The 20,283-nt window shown below is 42.4% G+C and overlaps 1 protein-coding gene across 2 annotated transcripts in view; it reads right to left on the bottom strand.

Annotated features, from left to right (window-relative positions):
• The window catches only part of LRRK2 (leucine rich repeat kinase 2), a 2,266,429-nt gene that overhangs the window by 1,862,627 nt on the left and 383,519 nt on the right, over window positions 1–20,283 (bottom strand). For both annotated transcript variants that reach the window (XM_078680082.1, XM_078680090.1), the window contains one exon: window positions 2,087–2,166. In XM_078680082.1, coding sequence (XP_078536208.1) covers window positions 2,087–2,166 — 80 coding nt within the window. The remainder of the gene's footprint in view (window positions 1–2,086; window positions 2,167–20,283) is intronic.

Below are 20,283 nucleotides of genomic sequence, written 5' to 3'. Positions count from 1 at the left end.
GCCAGAGCATTCCTAAACAATCAGTGGTATCAAGGCCTGAGCGGGTTCCGAACTTGGCTGCATCCAGGACATCCTGAACAGTTTGGCCCAAGGAAGCCTGTAAGTCTTCAGAGACTGAGAGTAGGATCTCAGCAACCATGTACTAGCCTGCATGTGTGTAGAGTCTGAGGAGCCATCTGGCATTGACTGACCTCAAGGGAAGGCTGGCCAATGAAAACGTTTACTTGCCAAACATTTCCACCTGTTTGGACTCTGGCAATAGGGAGCATTAACGTTCACCCTGCTGGTGGATGCCTGCGCCATCAAAACCTTAGGAGGTGGAAGATGGGTTGAAAACTCATGGTCATGTGGAGTTGGTCTATGGCAGAGTACTAGAACAAGGCTTCGCCTAAATACCCATTATCTTATTAGTGAGGGCCTCATTGAAGGGGAGGAGAGGCCTGATCTGGATTGAAGTTGGCACTGATGCTAGTGCAGGATCCAAACAAAGTTCTAGGGGCACAGACAGCAAAGAGATGGATTTGCTGGCAGAAACCCTACTGGAGGCCCCTGCAGACCCTTAGGGCCTGAAGGCACATCAGAGGAAACAAGAAGCATGCCAAAGATGTGCAGCATGGTCCCTCAAAATACTTCAACTTGCTGCGACATCAACAGACCTGGAAACTTGGCTGTATCAGCAATAAAGTTGGAATTGGCTCCTCTTTGGAACTGGTGCAAGACCTGGAGGCACAGTGAACCCCTCGCACCTTCTCTGGACAACAAGAGTGGCAAGAAGTGACAAAGTCCCACTTAGAATTCTTATATTCCTTTTTGGACTTACTTGAAGAATTCAGCAGTGAAGAAGATCTGCCACAGGAATGACTTTGGGAATGAGTCCGCACTTTCCACTTCAACCAGGAGGGGGACCACAGTCTTTGCTGTGTTTTCCTACATAGAGCTTCACATTCTCTGATGGGTTTCAGATTCATCTGGAAGCAGTTGGCACGGGCCTTGGAGTTGTGCACCGAACCTAAACACCAGAGGCACACCTCATGAGGATCTATTTGATGATGACATCCCGGACAACGCTTAAGCCCTGTAGTCTTAGGGAGTGACGTGTTCTCTTGCACACTGAAAGAATTTAAAAGTGAAAATTGAAAGAACACATTTTTTTAGGAAGTGAGAAAGAGGAGCAGAGCTCTGTATCCGAAGGCACAGAAAGAAAGGAAATGGTGCCATCGCACATGGGTGGTGCCTATAAGCGGCTCCATTTGCCACAGAATGGAACGAACGTCACACAGAGTCACACAGCACTACCTACTAGCACATAGGAGCACTGATTTTTGAGTTCTTGATGCAGTCTGGTACCTGGGGATACTCACAAGGTGAGGATTCTGCAGTTAGAAATATCCATCACAACCTATGTCCTTGAAGTAAAGCCACATAAGACAAACAACAACAAAAATGAAAACTAAAATTAGGGAACATGACTCTACAATCACAATCAAAACTAAGCGCTAAATCAGTGGTGGCATTTTTAAAAAAAACCCACAGTGATAGAATAAAAGACTTGTTTTGCCCAGCAAAATTTCACACATCATTAACTGATCGATAAGGAGTAAAATTGATTTTCAAGCTTCATGCAGTAGGGAATGGTCTCAATTTAAAAAACAGAGTGGAACAATGTAATGCTGTCCAACAGATAAATGGGTTCCAATAAGAATAGAACTGAATATTACTCATAACAAGCAGGTCTATGATTATTTTATGTCCTCTTTCTCTTCTTATTTCATCTAAACAGTACATGGTATTGTATCCTTACTATTAATGTACTGTACACTGTATTTTCTTTATTTGTAAATAAAATAGAATTCAGATACACTACATGACAAATCATATGATGTATCAATTCCTAGGTATAATGTACAATACCCCTTTTTTCTGTTTTAAATGTAATACTCCTTGATGCAATCTATGCAGTGACGACTTTCCTTTGCTAATCTTCCAATTTCTGGAGTTATTAGAAAGCCAGACCTATTGATTTTCTTACTCCACTACCATGTCCACAACTAAAAAGCACAAAAGACAATAAATAAAAAGTACTCACTGTTTATCACCATGTCTAATTTTTTCATGAAGATCTCTGTGGTACATAAACAAACTGTTGAGGACCAAACAAGCAGCCTCCTACATTTTGAATAAAAAAAGAATTTAAAAAAGTGATTATACATGAAATGTGCATTTGTTAAAGCAATACATAGCCTATGCTATTTTTATTTACATTGAGTGACCAATTCCTCTGACATATCCTCCAACTCATTCACTCCTCAAACCATATTTTATCTGCTCACTCGCATCTATCTACGTGGTCAACTTATGCAGTCCTACACTTCGGATTCTAGCCTCCGTGTTTCAAATACCCTGTACCATCCCCTCTAATTCATAATCAGTGTGAGTACCAAGTTGTCAATTCACATTGAAAGCCTGTCTTCATCAGTTTCACCAAGTATCTCACCAACAATAGTTTCCTGAAAAAATGGATTTCACAGGATGTATTGAACAGAAACTTCATTTTCCTTCAATTATCCGATATCATAATCTCCGTCTACCACTACTACTAATCCTCTATCCTGTCTTCAATGACTACTTCAATATTTTGAGCATGACATCGTCATAAAAAATATATGAAGCTTGGGCACTTTTTAGTCTTGTATTTTCTGATCTCCGCCTCCCTTATTTACTAGTCATATTGAGTCTTAGATGTCCTCTAGGATTTGTCACCTGGTACTGGTGGCTACATCACTAGCAGGGGGCAGCCTTTAAGTTTCTGTCTTTGGTAGCCTCTGCTACTCTTTATACAACACATGCGCATCTTCTCCTCACTAGCTTCTAGTGAAACACAAAAACAGTATAATGCTTTAATGACAGTACTCGCATATGAATTTTCTCTGCTTTTACCAACAGACTAAAGCTCACCTGACAATCTCTTTTTCATCTGATCACAGGTGGTCACCCACTGCTCAACAAAGGTGGTAATAATAAATATAAAAAAAATAGTAGTAATAATAATAATAACAATAACAATAACAATAATGCTAAAATTCCCCCAAAATCTCATCTCTTCTACTCCAGGTACCTTTCTGCCTCAATAGTCATATACATTCACACAGCTAAGCAAGAGGCTACACATCCATGATTAATAATAATATCACCTTTGTTCAGTAACTCCAACTGAAGATCTTCTGACTCTCCCAGCATATAACCTTCCACTAGGCCAGGCTTCTAATAAAAGGCTGTTCTGTCAGCAACACTATCTTAATAGCTAATTCATTGCCACCAGTTTATTTGCTAAAAAAATGTGCAGTGTAAGTTTCAGTTTTAGGAACCTGTCGTGATGCTGGCATATGGAAAAGCTGTTAAATTCCAAAACTGCATAGTCTTGATTCCATCCCATTTCTTCCACCACCTATGCTTCGCTAGTTTTCCAACTTTGACCATTACCTGCAACAACTGGCACAAATTAAGCAAGGTTGCTTGCCCTGCACACTTCTTCAAACCTCTCAAAGTGGCATTCAGATTTTCCACCAGCAACTTGCTGAACCTACTGCTATCTACCCCATTTCACCTTCATAGCATACTACCATTTCCTGAACAACCTCCTCAAAATCCCTTCATAGTACTACTTACCCTACTCTTCACTTATTATGCCATGTTACAACACCTAGTACCTCCTATGATCCTAACTCAAATACTGGCTCTCAATACTGAAACCTACTGCACAAGTTTTATTTTCAACTATCATTCCTTCTCATACCTTCACTACTGGAACACCCACTCCTAGATCAATGAGATGGAACCTATCTGGAAACCGATTTATCTGCCTGTAACTGGAATATCTTTCTATGCATCTCATGTACCACACCTCCATCACAACATTTGTGGTCTCAGTACCTTCTCAGCGAAGAAAAGCCACAAGTAGTACCAAATTGTAACCAAAGTTTACGCTTTGTGATACAGGTCACAGGGAATGTACTCTTTGTGCAGCAGTTCCATCTCAGGGAGCCCAGATAATGGTAAAGACTGTCCTCTTAGCGTGATCTTCCTTTAGAAATCTATTGTCTTTATGCTTGTCTTTGACCATGTAGAGAGCTCCTCTGCCTTTTAGCTAGGTTTGTGCTACAGAAATACTATATAGGAACACACATACATACCATAGGTAAACTTTGTTACAAGTTGAGTGGAGAGGAGTATTTCTCGGGGAGGGTACCACTCAAGTTTTACTGGGCACAGGAACACACCCAGGAAAACCTAATTCATTTCTGTGCATGTTTTCTTCTTGGTTACTTACAATCGTTGCATGCGGATAATTGGCAACAAATCAGATCATAGACCAATTTATCAATCTTGTGTATATAAAACTGGACCCACAATCAAGGAAGACCTGTTGATTTGGGCCTAGTAAACTTTGACTGGCCTGTAAACTCATAACGGCTTGGACGTGAGCTGGAGATACCAAAAGGAATCAGTATCTCTTGCCTGGTAACTCCACTTGAATGATGTTAGCCAACTTGTAATGTGGGTTAACTGCCGCCATCCCCCCCCCCCCCAGAAGTTCTTTCTCAGTGCTTGAACACCAGCTAGTATCAACTTCCTACACCCATGACTTCTCAGTTAAGACTCCAGCGGCAACCCACCACTTCAACTTCCTAAAACATGGTCTTCTCAGTACTTTACAGCAGACATTATTACCATCTTCCTCTAAAAACCTCGATTGGCTCTTCTATTTGTTTAAGCCTGGCACTTATCAAATAGTTTATTCTTTAGCACAAGAATTGCCTCCAGATTTTTTAAACTGTCAGATGGTGACAGTTTAAAAAACTGTCCCATTTAGGTGAGTGCGAACAAGTAAAAAACAGGTTTCAGTGGATGCCCTATGAAAGAGGGTTTATAATTAAATGCACAACAGTATTAAGATAATATGATCAACATGTAGTTGAAACAAAGACAGTATGATGAAGAAACTCGCTTATTCTATCACTGGTCAATGTAGGCCTCAATTTCAAATTGTTTAGTACTGCTTGCAGTGGTCTTTCAGCCTAGTCATCTTTTCACTTTTGTCTCACCCTGTGCACAGACAATTCATAGACATGCAGCTTTGTAAACAATGTTTTCAGATGTAGAGGCACTTTCCCATGTACAGAATTGTGTTTCTTTTGTTTAAAAAGCTGTAGCAGACTGTTCCTTGGAGACAACATTTTTTCAAGGCCTTAATTATTCGGACCAGTGTTTGATTGTTCTTTTTGAGAACTTGTCCTTGTATATTCAGTAACATTTGTATTAGCAATTTGGGTGTATGTAGGAAACCAGAGATGGAAACTGCATTACATAATTCTGTGGGAAAATATTGAGAATGTGAGCTCAGAAACTGTATCATGCTCCCCTTAACATTACTAGCCAAACCCTATGACTATTGCACCATTGTACACATTATATAAGAAGCCTTTACGTGGGGGGTGGCAGACACATTCTTTCCGATTGACTTTAGGAGGCAGCACCACACTGGTCTGATCTCAGATGATTTAAATACTAGAACTGAACTATGTAATTCTGTCTCATTATTTCTTGCATTTTACTCTCATCTCCATGTTATCTACCGATATAAATGACTAACAAACTAACATCTAACCATTCAATTTCCTTTCTGTAAAGAAGTTAAATCCATAATAAACCTTCATGGTTTTATTACACTTTTAGTTCTGTTTTTATTGTAAAGTCTAGTGTGCTTTACATCTTGCATTATAATTTTATTGACTGTTTACTGGATTTCCTTGTGAGAGGAGCAGTTAGAGAAGAATCACAGTAGATTCTTTAGAAAGCCCTCATTCACCAACCTAGATGGTGACCTGCTTTATCATTGGGCCCCACCAAGAAGGTCGAATACCCACCCGGAGTGCTTCGACGCCAGATATACTACAGAGCTGGTTATTTTTTGTGTGAGTGAAAATGTGAAGTGAATTAAAAGTGACTAGGTTGTGTCTGAATTTCTTTTTTATTCGTAAGCCAACCCATCACGGTTAAAAGAAGGAGCGGGCAGTAGGAAAGCTGGATGGCTGTTTCAGCTATGCCTCGCTATATGTGGTCAACATGTTTCTGCCTATCTGGATGCAAGTAGCTAGGCATTCATCAGGACCAGTGTGAAGACCCCTGCGGTGTGAGTGCGCTAAGGCTCACCCTAACCTGGTGGTCAAAATTTGAAAAAACAGGAAAAAATTCAAGAATTAAAAGCTGCTGTGCCAGAGGTACCTGAATGTGTTCGGCACCCAGCAGTTACCTGAGAAGATTTTCAGACACAAACAAACATATATATGTAAAAGCAATTATTTCACCAAGTCACAAGGGTCTGCTTATTTCAGAATGTTCAAATAGAGGTGCTCCTCTCAGATGGTGCACTATAAAGAAAACTGGCGGAACTATGGTACAGTAACGTGAGATATGGGAGTGCACCTACATTTCAAGATTGGCGTTAGTGGTTGTGAAAAATGACCACTCTACATGTGGAGTGACCTGGTGATAGTAGCGCTACTGAACCTGCACCCCAACTCTGGCGCCGAGTGGTCTACTTGCGTCTGTGTTTACAAACTTCTATATGTGTTTGAGCTCTTCATCTCAAAGGTTTTCTCAGGTAACTGCATAGCGGAAGAAGTTATTGTGAACAGTAGGACTGGTAATTTAGTCCACAGTATCTCGTCATAGTGGAGTGTTGGCTCAACCTCCAAAACTGCTTCTGTGTCATACATTTTGGAACGTATGTCTGAGTCAATGCCACTAAAGGGAATCTTGTGGTTAGTGTCAGAGGACGTCTCACTTCTGATAATAAAGGCAAAGACAAATCAGATACAGTATAAGAAGGACTGAGAGTCATTATCTCAAACAGCTCCTTGAGTGGGTGTCTGAAGGTATCCAATCTGAACAGCAAAAAACTGGTCTCCAAACCAATTTTCACTCTTCTTCTCTGCAGCACTTCCAAAAGACAGAAGATGGATGTCCTCAGGTAAAGACTTTCAGTTTAGCTTGGAGTTTAAATAACTACTTTTAAAGTTTTATTGCCTCACCATGTTTGCATCTGCCAACACCTTAGTAGTCAGGCAAACAAAAAAAGACAACTTTAACAGCCAAGGTCCTGATTTGTTTGCTGTAATGTTGAAACAACTGAAGAAAAATGAAAATAAAACAATTACAAAACAATAAAGATAGAGTAAAATAGAATCCACAAATAAGCAATGAGGACGCAAAAAGCATCAGAATGTTGTAGGTTCCTCTCTAGCTAAGAACATAGATGAACTAAGAGTTATCGCTCAAGCAGGACACAGTGAGCATTGCTGGCATGAAAGTTTTGAGCCTTTCACCACTAGAGAGTTTGCACACTTCGCTCCAGGAGTTTTTAAAAAAAGAAGAACAATCAGCACTATGTTGTTGAAGCACATGTACCTCTTTCATATCAATGTGCACTCTATATGGTGTTTGTAAGCACATTTAGAGCTAACCCTGCATCAATATCTCAATGCAGTCTGAACTTCCAATGAAAAATTTAAAAATATTTTAATTATTTAACAAATTCGCTCCATATTTAGTTGCTCTTTTCAAATAAACAAACATATTCTTGGATTACTATCCAAGCATATATTTCCCTGAATGTCTGTAACCTGGCAATATCAAGTATGTGAGGTTATTCTCAAGACTGTAGTCCGCAGAGTCAACTGGGTAATGGTAGTGCAGATCACAAAATTGTGGCAGAATCACTATTAATGTTGTACTATTCATTTAATGACAGACATCAAAGTCAGCATAAAAATTATATATTTGCTAATTCTTCAGGACCCAAGGATTTTATTGGTGCATGTGGGACCTCTTTCCATGAAGGCTAAAATTTAGAATACTCTAAACAAGACATTTGTCAGATTGTTTGCATTTTTGCCAAAAACACTAATTAGCTCCAGTCTACCTCGCAGCAGGAACAAATCCCAGCCAAGACTTGAACCTCAACTTTTTTCATCTGATCTCCTGACTATGATGGTATTATGTGTTTTCTATATGCTTGGGGTGTTATAATCTGGGCTCAGATAATTTTGAAAATGCAACAACCATATATTTTCATTATCTACACATCCTATGGTTTTGACATAAGGACATAAGTCCGGACTCCAAAACTCGTATCCTTGAAAGCCATGATCTGACTAAGTTCATTTGAATAAATCAGTTTGTTGGGAGTGACTAGATTTTTCTGGAGTTGTCGTGGACTTTGTGAAAAATACATAGTTGAGGAATGTGACCTGTCGTCCCTCTGAAAGTGAAAAAAGTTTGTCAAGAAATTTGAGTGACAATCAGGAGGTGAAGCTTCACAACGCTCCCAATGTGCGTAATTAAGTAAACGCACAAACAAGACCACATGTAGTGCAAAATGTGCACAGCACAATGATGAACCTGGTGCCTAAAAAGTGCAAAACATCTCTAATGGGTTTTTCAGTTACAACATAGCACCAGAAAGTGAGTATCTAACCCCCTTTAGTTTCAATGGGGTGCAGTTCGCATTTCAACATTTGCCTACTGGCCATAAGAACAGTCCTGACCTGTTCTCAGTGCGCATCATGGAGGTTTAACAACTAGATCTCGAAGTGTTGTCATACCTTGATGATATCTTACTTCCAGATGACGCCTTGGACATACACCTAACTAGGGTGGCCAAAGTTGTTATACTATTAAAATCCCACAGTTACAGATTTAACTTTAAAAAAATCTTAGACGTAACCTTCCTTGGATGAGAGCTATCCAATGAGGGCAAGGGTCTGGATTCCGATTTCCTTCAAAAGTGTGCTACCTTGCAGTCTCCCAACACACTGAAAAATGTTGCAATCTCTCTTAGGATTCCTACATTTCAGACAAACTTACCTGCCGCACTTTGCAGAGAGAGTGACGTCCTTGTATGACCAGATTTCTCCCATGTTTTCAGCAAAATAATGGACGAACAGGCACTCTGAAATCTTATGTGCTTTGCAAACAGAAGTGCTTGAAATGAAATATTAAGAATCTAGGGACAGTAAGACCAAGCTAGTTCTTCGAGTCATACCAAGTCACTATGTTTATACATATATGGTCTAAATCGAGGGACAGACTGTTCCTACTGCTTACAAGTCTCACTTATACTCTTTAGCTAAAGCACATTTTGCTTCCATTGAAAATGTTCTTGCAGCTGTCCAAACAGCTATCTTTAAGGAAACTAATGATGGTGGTTTCTCCTGTGCCGGCACTGGAGGCAGCCACCAATGCAAGCATTCCTAGTGCTTGCGCCTTTCACCTGAGGAGGGTGCATTGGGCCTCTTCTTTAAGTGCAGAGGATGAAAAGTTTCAGTATGATCCCACTCTTTGTACACAAGCTTTTCTCCAATGCGAACAACATATTCCTCCTACTCCAAAAGCCTTACTCATTTAGTCTTTACAGAGCATATTCTACATGGATGGTTCTTCTCAACCACCTATAGGAATGGACTACAAGTACTCTCCAGTCTGCACAGGAGAGCAAGATGTAGTGAAAAACAGTGAATTTCATCCACAGTGCACCCACACTAAGGTCTTAGGCAACAGCACTGCGCAACACACAGAACTTCATGCCCTGTTACCTGCATTCCAAAAGGCTAATCCATCAGTTCCCACATTTATATGGTGAGATTCAGTTTTCTGTTTGCAAAGGTACAATGTTGATTTTGCAACCCTGGCACTTGAATGGATTCAAGGATTCAAAGGGAAAATCGATTAAAGATAAACAACTCAGGAGAAGGGTAGCTGTTTACTAGAGCTTCCACTGGTCCACGTAAGGCACAATTTGGGGCATTAGCGTGATGGATTTCATGCTACAGGAAACTGTGCAACTGAATTGGCTGCCAAACCTGCATTTCAGACTGTTAGAGTAGCAGTCATAAGCAGATCTAAAAAAAGATTGATACAGCCATATATACCATCAAACAAGGCAGATAGCCTCCTGCAGGCTCCCCCCCTCCACTAAATATTCCTACACCCAAAATTCTGAAAACACTCCTGTAGTCACACTACCAGGAGTGGGAGGCATGATAATACCCAACAAGCTGCCCAGGTTAGACTTAACTAGGAAAGCTCACAAGGTATTGCCATGTTAATGCAACCGTAGCAATGCTACAGCAACGCTATTGGGGGCCTTGGTTGTATAAGTAGACTAGAAACTGTAGCGGGAATTCTGTTCTCCTACAGAACTGTGCATAGAGATTTGGAACCTCGGCGAATTAGGGTGGCCCAAAACTAACCTCAGTACCCAAAATCCCCTTACCAGGCCAGCTACAGTGTCTCATTGGTCATAACAAACTCCCAATGTTTAGACAAACCAGAACATGAACTTACGATACCTCAGGTTACGTGGAACACATGAGCACTCTTTCGTTATACAATCATTTCAAACCAGAACGTGGAGTAAATGAGGACACGTGCACATTTGAAATATTTATTTACTAATGCCGTTTTCTCAAACGCAGTATCTTAGATAATACAAGGAAACATATTATCAGAAGCAAAGTTATCAGCATAGTTACTGGTCCATAAAAAGCAAATGGTGACAGCATACTAAAATGCTGTAATGAATAAGGGTTAACAACACCTAATTCTCACCCTCCTTAACTAGCATATTATATTAATATCTAAGAAGGTCTCTTTGGGTTTTAGCAGGGCGGCCCCATACCTCAAGATCCTAGTATGAAGAGATCACATCAGCTTCCACCAGCTCTCTCTGCATGCGAACCGCATCAAGTGTGTATGTGTGTTCTAAACAAAGCAATATAAAACGCACCTAAAGCCAGAATTTGGCAGGAGCTGCACTTATGTTATGTCTATGAAGGTGCGGAGATCAGACCTCACAACAATTCTGTGTCGAGTTATCCTTGAAGCTTAGGCACTCTCTGTAGAGACATAGTTTAGTAAGCAAAGCTGATATCAAAGCAATAACATATTATTCTCATGTAAATCACAACGCTCTTGTAGGTTGAAAGCTAAATCAACAATTAAGTGTCGTGTGCAGAAGCAGCAAAAGGAAAAATGGCATTTAAACATTTAATAAGCCCATGCTAACTTAACACAGTATATAGATAAGCAGTAACTATATGACACCCCCCCATGATCCGAGCACGGATAAGATAAGATAAGGGCCTCCTCATGAAAGCAGAGTTCAAGAACGATGAGCAATATTTATAATTCAAAAATCGATGGGGACATTTTTTTTTTATCATGAAGTGTTCACTTTTAAGCAAGCCAATAGTTCTGGGAAGTGAAAAATTCAAGCAAAATTTGCAAGAAGTTACGTCAGTAGAAAATAAGGGGCCGTGAACTGAAACTCGTAAAGTTTTTAGGGCAAGACCGAATATGCAAAATATGCAGCAACAGCCTCCAACATGAAATCACCGTCTTCATCCGAAAACAGTTCAGCCATCCAATTTATCAATGGGAAAGAACATACGTGCTCTTCTAGGACTGGATCCTCTATCACCATCAGAGGACAACTCGGTGGGTTCTCAAGAAAGCTATGTGCCAAGAAATTGTGCGCTGCTTCGAGAATGTTCCAATGACCCATTAGTCCATGCATCGCTGCCAAGGCCATAATCTTGCCGCCAGAACAAACCAACTCGTGAGTAACGACGGGACTCATCAGTTGATAAAAATCGACGTCAGGAGATACCTTCTTGCAGAGACACAAATCAATGTCCCAGTCAAAGTCACAGCTCAGGCAATGAAACACAGGCTGGACACATGTAAAATAGGAAACTCGAAACGATAATCCATATGCCGTGCTCAAAGTCGCAAGCGGCAAAATGCCATAGTATTCAAGCATCCTGTTGCGAAACAATGCCAGGAGGGGCTGCGCGGCTTCTTGCACAGGAAGGGCATCCATGTTTAATGAAACAAAAGATCACCAGAACGCCTGCCGCCAGTGCCAGTAAAACGGGGAATCCAGCAAACAGACTTGAAAAAATAGAATGGAAGAAAGCAGGAATGACCCCAAATATTTTCTCAAATGAAGTCACTAGACCGCTGCTAACTATTTTGAAAAAATGTGCCAGTCCAGTCGTGGAGGACGCGTTAAAGATTGAATGAACCAGTTCGCTTAAATGCAACGGTAAATCTGTATTTAAAAGGGCCTGAACTTCTGTGCGGGTGTTAGCAATGTGAAGCACAAGTGTTTCTCGAGCCGAACTCAAGGCCACTTCTTTTTGGGACATAGAGCTCTTATTCTACTCATGCCATTGAACTCCGCTGTCAAGGTTGGGATGCGCGGCCAGATGGAAACATCCCCGTTCCCATGCGTGGGTGGGTAAAGCACATTTTTGCAGCAAACCACACGTTCAGATACGGTCACCACATAAGCAACACCTTTAATTAACCCACAACAATCCTCATTATTCAAAAGTAAATAACTTCCGTTCGTCAGTAAGGTAAAAGTGGGAACGATAGCGGGAACTGGTGTGCCTTTCAAAACACAGGCTAAATTTGGCCGGTCCTGATTACAAGAACCGTGCAATTCAATGTGTCTACACATTAAGGAGTGATCCGGAGTCTCAGTACACTCCTCCCCATTCAGATAAACTTCTTGTCCGTCTTTTAAACATCTATAAGTAAATGGGAGGGACCAGACTTCATGAAGAAATGTATTACCTAATGGTCATATCGACCTATAGCAACATATTGCATACAATTTGTGAATTTATATAAAGCAAACAGCAATGTTATCAAACCGTGGATAAGCCACGTTGCAGGGGTGGCTTCTGCCACAGAGAAAGGCAAGGATTCCAACCTTTCAATATGTAACATTGAAAAAGACGCATCGTGCATGGAAAGCAAGCGCTGCTTGTCAGTTAAATTAAAGGGGGCAAAGAGAGAGGAGACATTCATGTAGGTCCATGGCACCTTGCCAGACTTCAGTGTTTGCAGGGTCCAAGCAAATTGCATGATAGAACGCAATGGATTTTGACCATGGTACAATACAGATACTTCATCCTGCCCAATATCCACGACAGAGGAGACAATATTATCGAACGTGTATATGCGGAAAGAAAGCATGTTAATTAGCTTGATTAATAGCTCTAAGGTGTGTCGCCGCCTCAATCTGTGATGTCTTCCAGATTTCATTGTAAATAGCATATATCCATCTTTTAGACCTACCACTAGCCGAGCCTTTTATGAAATCATTTAAATCCACATCTTCATTCAGCTTGGACAGATGTAATTTAACTGCAGCCAATGTAGAATGTTTCAGCCAATTTTGACATAATTTGCCTACTGAGTAAGTTGTGACAGAATGGTCAGAGTCAAAACGTGGATCAGGTCTGACCTGCTTAAAGCCATCAGATAAACCCAAAAAACGGTGCTGGCATGAATCGGCACTTCTGTGCCACATCAGCCAACCTTTTGGATCCAAACTGGATATGTTAAAGGATGAATTAAGCAAAAGGGTCTGCAAGTCCCTAATTGAAAACTGAGTATAATTACTCCAGCCAGAATATTCTTCCAATTCAGAGATGGTAGGTGTATTTAAGTTTTTTTAGAAGTAGCCAATCCAAAGCATGTTGTCTGTGAAATAGAGGAATTCAAACACAACATTTGATTCGGGATGAGACAAGCACGATGCAAAGCCTCAGTGCCTTGTACCTGCCAGTTTTTAGAACCCCAAAATGATTTAAGGTCTATTATTTCCTTCCATAATTCATAGCCGCCAACAGCCAGCTGATCAAGAAAGGACTTCGAGTACAATAATTTAGTATCGGTAAGTCTAACTTTGGACATTGGCTTCTGTGTCATTTTAAAATAAAAGGACTCGGGATTGGACTGATTGAAGTCAGTAAAATAAGTGTACTTTTTCAAAAAAGTACTGGAACTGCCTTGTTTAGGAGCTGGGCAATGATCCCATTGTGTATATTTTACAGTATTCCTTCTAGAAGTAGTTTTATGTAAGAAGTGATTGCCAAAATGTTGAAAGCAAAACAAATCACCATAATTAGCAGATTCTAAGTACAAATCTTCCGCATCAAAGGCAGCATAGTATTTCAAATCAGAAAACAAAGACTCTACAGCCTGAACAACCCAATCATCAGAACGTATGTTTTGTTTCACTACATCCCCCATGTTAACTCTAAGCACATTAGGGACATTAACAACCTCTGTAGGGCCATGAATTTGAAATCTAACGGCATCCCATACTATCCCATCAAGGACAGGCCAAGCAGTGATGTTAGCAAATGTCAAGTCTCTTTTCAGTCTGTGTGCAGAATGCGATGAGGAAAGGGGGGCCAAAGTTCCATTGAGATGTCGAATGCATGTTCTTTCCTCGACATAGTGTCCATTTACAATCCGGAAAAAATAAAACACAAACCCAATTGACATAAAAAGGTAAATTGAAAAAAGCACCAGCCAAATATATGTCCAAGGGGGAATCAAAAAATGTTTTTTAAACAAACTGGCATAGATTGCAAACCGTGAGAGTCTCTTCGAGGCATTGGAAACAGAGTCAAATGGAAATCTGGATTCTGTGGCCAAACGTGTCTGCAGATCTGGCATAGAGAAGTCAGTGGGGTAAGTGTAGTCAATTTCATCATGGTCTGTACCAGGCAAAGTACTTAATAAAGGAAATCGCAGGCAATTCGATGGCCACCACAGGTTCAGGATTAGAAGTAGTGGTCAAAACAGAATTTCTCACAATGGAAGAACAGGAAACTGCCGGAGTCATACTAAGAAGAATCAGCCACTCTGTGTATCTTGACATTGTCAATTGAGATAAACCTGTTTTCCTTACGACCTGGAAGCGGAGGTAAAATGACTGTTCTTGTGCCCTTCACCCCAAGGACTGGAACCGGAGCTCGATAGGAAGGTCCAAATTCTTTCTTGTTATCGATCTTCTCTCGAACCAATTCTCCAACTTGGGGTAGCCACGCATCATCCGATGTGGAGGGCAAATGTTCCTTTGCAAGACTGTCTCTGGTCTTTTGTAGATCCTGTAAAACATTGCAATGTTCATCTACGTCAAAGGTTGTGGCGCGAACCACGCAGTCTAGACCATCAAGGTCAGGGATGTACATCTTGATGCCAAACAGCATTTCGTATGGGGTCCGCCCACCCAGAGACCTTCTAGGGAGATTATTAAGTGCACGCTGCACGCCATTAAGGTGGGCCAGCCAGTTTCTGCCAGTGCCTATAACTCGAGCTGTCAAAGGATGCTTTAAATCACGGTTCATTCGCTCCACTACACTATTACCCTCAGGTCTGTAGGGAGACGAAAACTTGACTTGGACCCCCATCGAAGTCATGGCATCCTTATACGCCTTGGAGGCGAAAGCCGGACCCTGATCCGAATGGAAGGTACCACAGGCAAAAATCCCTACAAAGATACGCAAATCTCTTATGACAGTCCGTGAATCAGCGCTGCGATGGGGCCAAACCCACACAAAGCGTGTGCATGAATCAACTGCTACTAATATGTACTTATACGCAGTATCAGAGGAAAAAGGACCGCAGTGATCTAAATAAACACAACCTAGGGGTTTATTAGAGATGTACAACTGTGTCTGTGGCGGACGCGCAGCAGTCGAAGGTTTAATCTGCTGGCAAATGTCACATTGAAGGACATAATCTCGCGTCTGTTTGTACAGTCCCCGTCACCAGAAACGTTGTTGTAATTGAGCTACAGTGGCCAAGACACCCGCATGCGCAGATGCCACACCTTCATGTGCCGCTGTAATCAAGCTAGCTCTGCAATCCGAGTTGGGAATCAAACGTTCACCAACTTCATGTATTTTCACAAAAGGAACGTTTTCGGGACTTAAGTGGTATGTGTACTTCGAAGGGAACCCCGTAGGATGTTTACCTCCCTTCTCAGTGGCAGCAACAGCCGCCAAGATGTCACCATCAATCTTACTTTTGGACCGTGTAACTGCTGCAACTAAATATGTAGACACCGCTGATTTCGCTGCTTCATCAGGAAGAGAGTTACCGACAGCGTGAACTCCCACACGCTGATGGCCGAGAGTATGAATCACAAAAACGAGTGGCAATTTAGCCTTAAGCTCGGCCAATTGAACCCAGATCATCTTGTGTTTTACTGTGCTACCCTTGGAATCACAAAAATCATTCTGAATCCAAAAGAACAAGTTCTCATTGTAAGACTGGACACAGTAGTAAGAATCACTCACAATAAGAGTAGTCACACTAGAATCAGCGTACTCCAACGCTAGTAAAAGAGCACGAAGCTCTGCCAATTGTGCGGTGCAGTCCCCTAGAGTCTGCGTGTGCACTACTCTGGACTTGAACTCATCGTTCACCATGGCACCGACCACAATGGCGCATGCGGAAACGTAGGCGTGTTTAGAGCCATGCGCAACCTGCCCCGAACCATCAGTGTAAATGATGCAATGGAAGTCCTCCAAAGGTCGCATAGCCAGAGGAGCAGGATGAACAAATTCATACTGCAAGTACTCCTGCGACCGTAATGAGGCATCAAAAATAAACGTGACATCCGTGGACGTCAAGGAAGCAGCCCATTGAATCCACCGAGGGTGCAAAGCTTTAGAATTTGGTACACTGGCTTTCGTAACTGCCTCCAAATGAGGACAGGGTGTAACAACCAACATGCGTTTTCCTTGTGACAGAGCACGTTCCTTGAGAATCGCCATCTGTACAGCCGTTAAAACTTTCTCCACAGTGGAAAACCGCATTTCAGCCGAAGTGTACAAGTGTGACTTGTAAGCAATAGGTACTGTGTCTCCTTCATTAAAAGTCAGGTACGTGAAACCCACCATCCCAGGAATAATTCTTATCACCAGGTTAGTGTGGTTATCACGAGTCAGCAGAAATTTAGAAGCGAGCAGATCAGCCTGCAAGGATTGCAAGATGGCTGAATGTTCAGGCAGCCAGCATGATTTGGAAAAAGTTGGTTGTATCAAAGCATACAAAGGCTTGATACGCTGGGCATATTCCGGAATGTATGTTCTCCCGAAATTTAAAAAGCCCAGTAAAGACTGTAATTTTTTCAGTGTTGTAGGAGCACGCAACTGTGCGCATTTCTCCAAGAAGTGAGGAGCCAAACCTCTACCTTCATTGTGGAGCTCATAGCCCAGGAACAACACTGTGTACTCAGCAATGTGCGATTTTGCAAAGTTAAATTTGTAACCCATGTCTGCAAAGGTACAAATTATGGAGTTCACTCGACACAGATGCTCCCAAATTTCGTCGTCCGTGAGATATATGTCATCCACATACGAGCAAGCATCTGGGTCGATCCTCTCTAAGAGAGGCACTATACGGGCGGTGAAAATCCGAGGACTATTCTTATAGCCCATTGGGAGACGCCGAAATTGTTTTTGGACACCGCCACAACTAAAGCTGGTCCATTGGGAACTTAGACCATCCAATCTATGAGCATAAAAACCGTTGGAAATGTCAAGCGTTGTTTTAAAACGCTTACGCACTAGACTATCCACTAGGGCAGAGCCGTGAGTAGTCTGTACTGCGCAGTTGCGGCAATGCGAGTTTAAATGCTGGTAATCCAATACCAAACGATATGAACCGTCAGGCTTGGTCACAGTAAAAAGAGGGTTATTCATCGGTGACACACATGTTTCAATAACTCCCTGATATTCCAATTGTTCAAGGATTGCGCTACGGAAGCCTTGGCTTCACGCCGTATGGGATATTGAGGTTGTGGCTGAGGCTGAGACCGTAAAGGAATCTCGTGGCATGGGGACAATTTATCCCAACCTCATTGGTTGCGGTACAGAGCCGGTGCTAGAGCCCTAGCCCACTCTTCTGCAAAATGTTGCGCATGCTCCTTCGAGACAGTGTGCGCGAAACTCGGGAGGATTACCTCCTCCCCTCGCGGCGCTGCGAGCACAAAAGGTGGGGGCCAGTCAGCCTCCGAAAGCAAAATGTCATACGTAGACGAAAGATTTTCCCAAAACACCCCTTTGATGGTACGTTGTATGTCACCTTCTATTAACAGGACAATTTCATAAAGTCTATCAGGGGGAGCAACTCTTGTATCGGCTGTTTCCATCACAACATAAATATCAGTCGCTGTCACCTTCAGTAGTGGACGCAGGGCCTCTCTCACAATGGTAATCTCCGCTGCGCTGTCCAGCAAAGTCAGAGCCCATGTCAGATTCCGAAGCCGCGTTCTTACTATCTGTGGCATATCGATGCGCTGTTAAAGCCGCGACTTTCTTTTTGGCAAACTGCGGTCTCTTCGGTGTTGAGTCGTCCTGCTGTCCTGTGACGTCTGTTTGGCGGGGCTGGACACGTCCTTGCTGACCACCCCGACCCCTTCCGCCACCTCCACCAACGGTCTTCGGGGCCGATGAGTCCTGAAAGGAACGAGGAGATCGTTGATCAGAAACCTGAAATCGATCAGGTGATTTAATCGTCGCGCAAGTCATAAACACGTTCTGTCTGCACAGGCATCTGAGACGCAGGGTGGGACTCCTGCTTTTGTTGCTGTTGCTGTTGCTTACCCTGTTTCTGTTTTTTAGGCCAATTTTGTTTCTTGGACTGGGGCTGAACCTCCGTTTCTGAAGTCTGCCCTTGGGGTTGCTTCTTCTCTTTTACAGAAAAAGGCTTTAGACCCTTGCTATTGCGACCAACTTTTCTATAAGCAGCCACAATAATCCTCGCTAACTGCCTGGGTTTATCGGCATAGGGAATCGCCTCCAAAGCATTAGCTACTTGAAAGTTCACTGCATCCCCCTTGACATGAGCAAGAATGAGATCGCAAACTATATCAAAGGAGCCACACAGGCGCATACCCAATTCAACCGCTGCCTCCGGTCCGTGATCATCTTGAACACGTTTAATGATCGCAGGCAGGACAGCCATAGACGGAGTGCCGAAACACCTCGCATAGACTGCCACAAATGTCCTTCCCCAGGTTTCACAGTCAACGAGTTCGGGGGCCAAATCCTTCGGTAAACTAATCGTTAAGATTCTATGTTTATCACCAGGAGTTGTATTAGGAAATACTGCTTCCAGCTGGTCAAATTTCTCGGCAAGCCAGAAAGGAAAATCATCCTTTTCCTGGGGACGCTTACCCATCACTGCATTGACCATCACAGGACTGAGCTTCAAACCGCCCTGTCCCGCTGGAAGAGCCGGACCCCCCGGGGGCCCACCCGGGAGATGACGACCTATGTATTGCACTAACGCACGAATCACGGCAATAGAAACTACATGTAGTCTACGAACCTCCGCTAAGGTACAATTGCCGTGTTGAGGAAGAGGAGTAAATCCAGCCAAAACAGGCCAATTTGCGCCTGGAATGGACTAAGGACCTAACCTCGGAGCGGTTAAAGAATGGGTAGGGCGCCACCAAACCAAACGTGATGCTGCCAATGATCAATAGGTACTTCCAGTGCCCTGTACGGAGTATATTCATTCGGCACAGGTGAGGGAGTGTAAGTGTGGAACACACCAGAATTAGCGTCCACAGCCGGAAACGTCACCCACGAATAAAAGAGTTCGTATGGGTAAGCTGCTTCCGCACTCACCACCAAAATCACAGCCAAGCCATCAACGGGTACATTGTAAGTTTGCAAATGATTGCGCACCGCAATGCGACTATGCTGCGGAATGTCCACAGGCTGAGCCATGACTGCACAGGAACTTAGAAAAACAAAGTAAACTTTGTAGCACAACTGGGTAGTAATTCAAGGAAACCATTTTAGAGAGATTCAAGCTTGAAAAGACCTATTTCAAAAATAGGTAGGTTTGTCCGACACCACCGTTTTCCGGAAACGACAGTGAAGGGGTTAAGGTTTGAACGATATACTACTCGAGTGTCATGATATAAGACCACCAACGAATGGGCGCCATGTAGCGGGAATTCTGTTCTCCTACAGAACTGTGCATAGAGATTTGGAACCTCGGCGAATTAGGGTGGCCCAAAACTCACCTCAGTATCCAAAATCCCCTTACCAGGCCAGCTACAGTGTCTCATTGGTCATAACAAACTCCCAATGTTTAGACAAACCAGAACATGAACTTACGATACCTCAGGTTACGTGGAACACATGAGCACTCTTTCGTTATACAATCATTTCAAACCAGAACGTGGAGTAAATGAGGACACGTGCACATTTGAAATATTTATTTACTAATGCCGTTTTCTTAAACGCAGTATCTTAGATAATACAAGGAAACATATTATCAGAAGCAAAGTTATCAGCATAGTTACTAGTCCATAAAAAGCAAATGGTGACA

This window comes from Lissotriton helveticus, chromosome 1_1 (genome assembly GCF_964261635.1).
Source record: "Lissotriton helveticus chromosome 1_1, aLisHel1.1, whole genome shotgun sequence".
Classification (NCBI taxonomy): Eukaryota; Metazoa; Chordata; class Amphibia; order Caudata; family Salamandridae; genus Lissotriton; species Lissotriton helveticus.
Note: the sequence above shows the minus strand (reverse complement) of the source record. Positions and strands in the feature narration are given on the sequence as shown.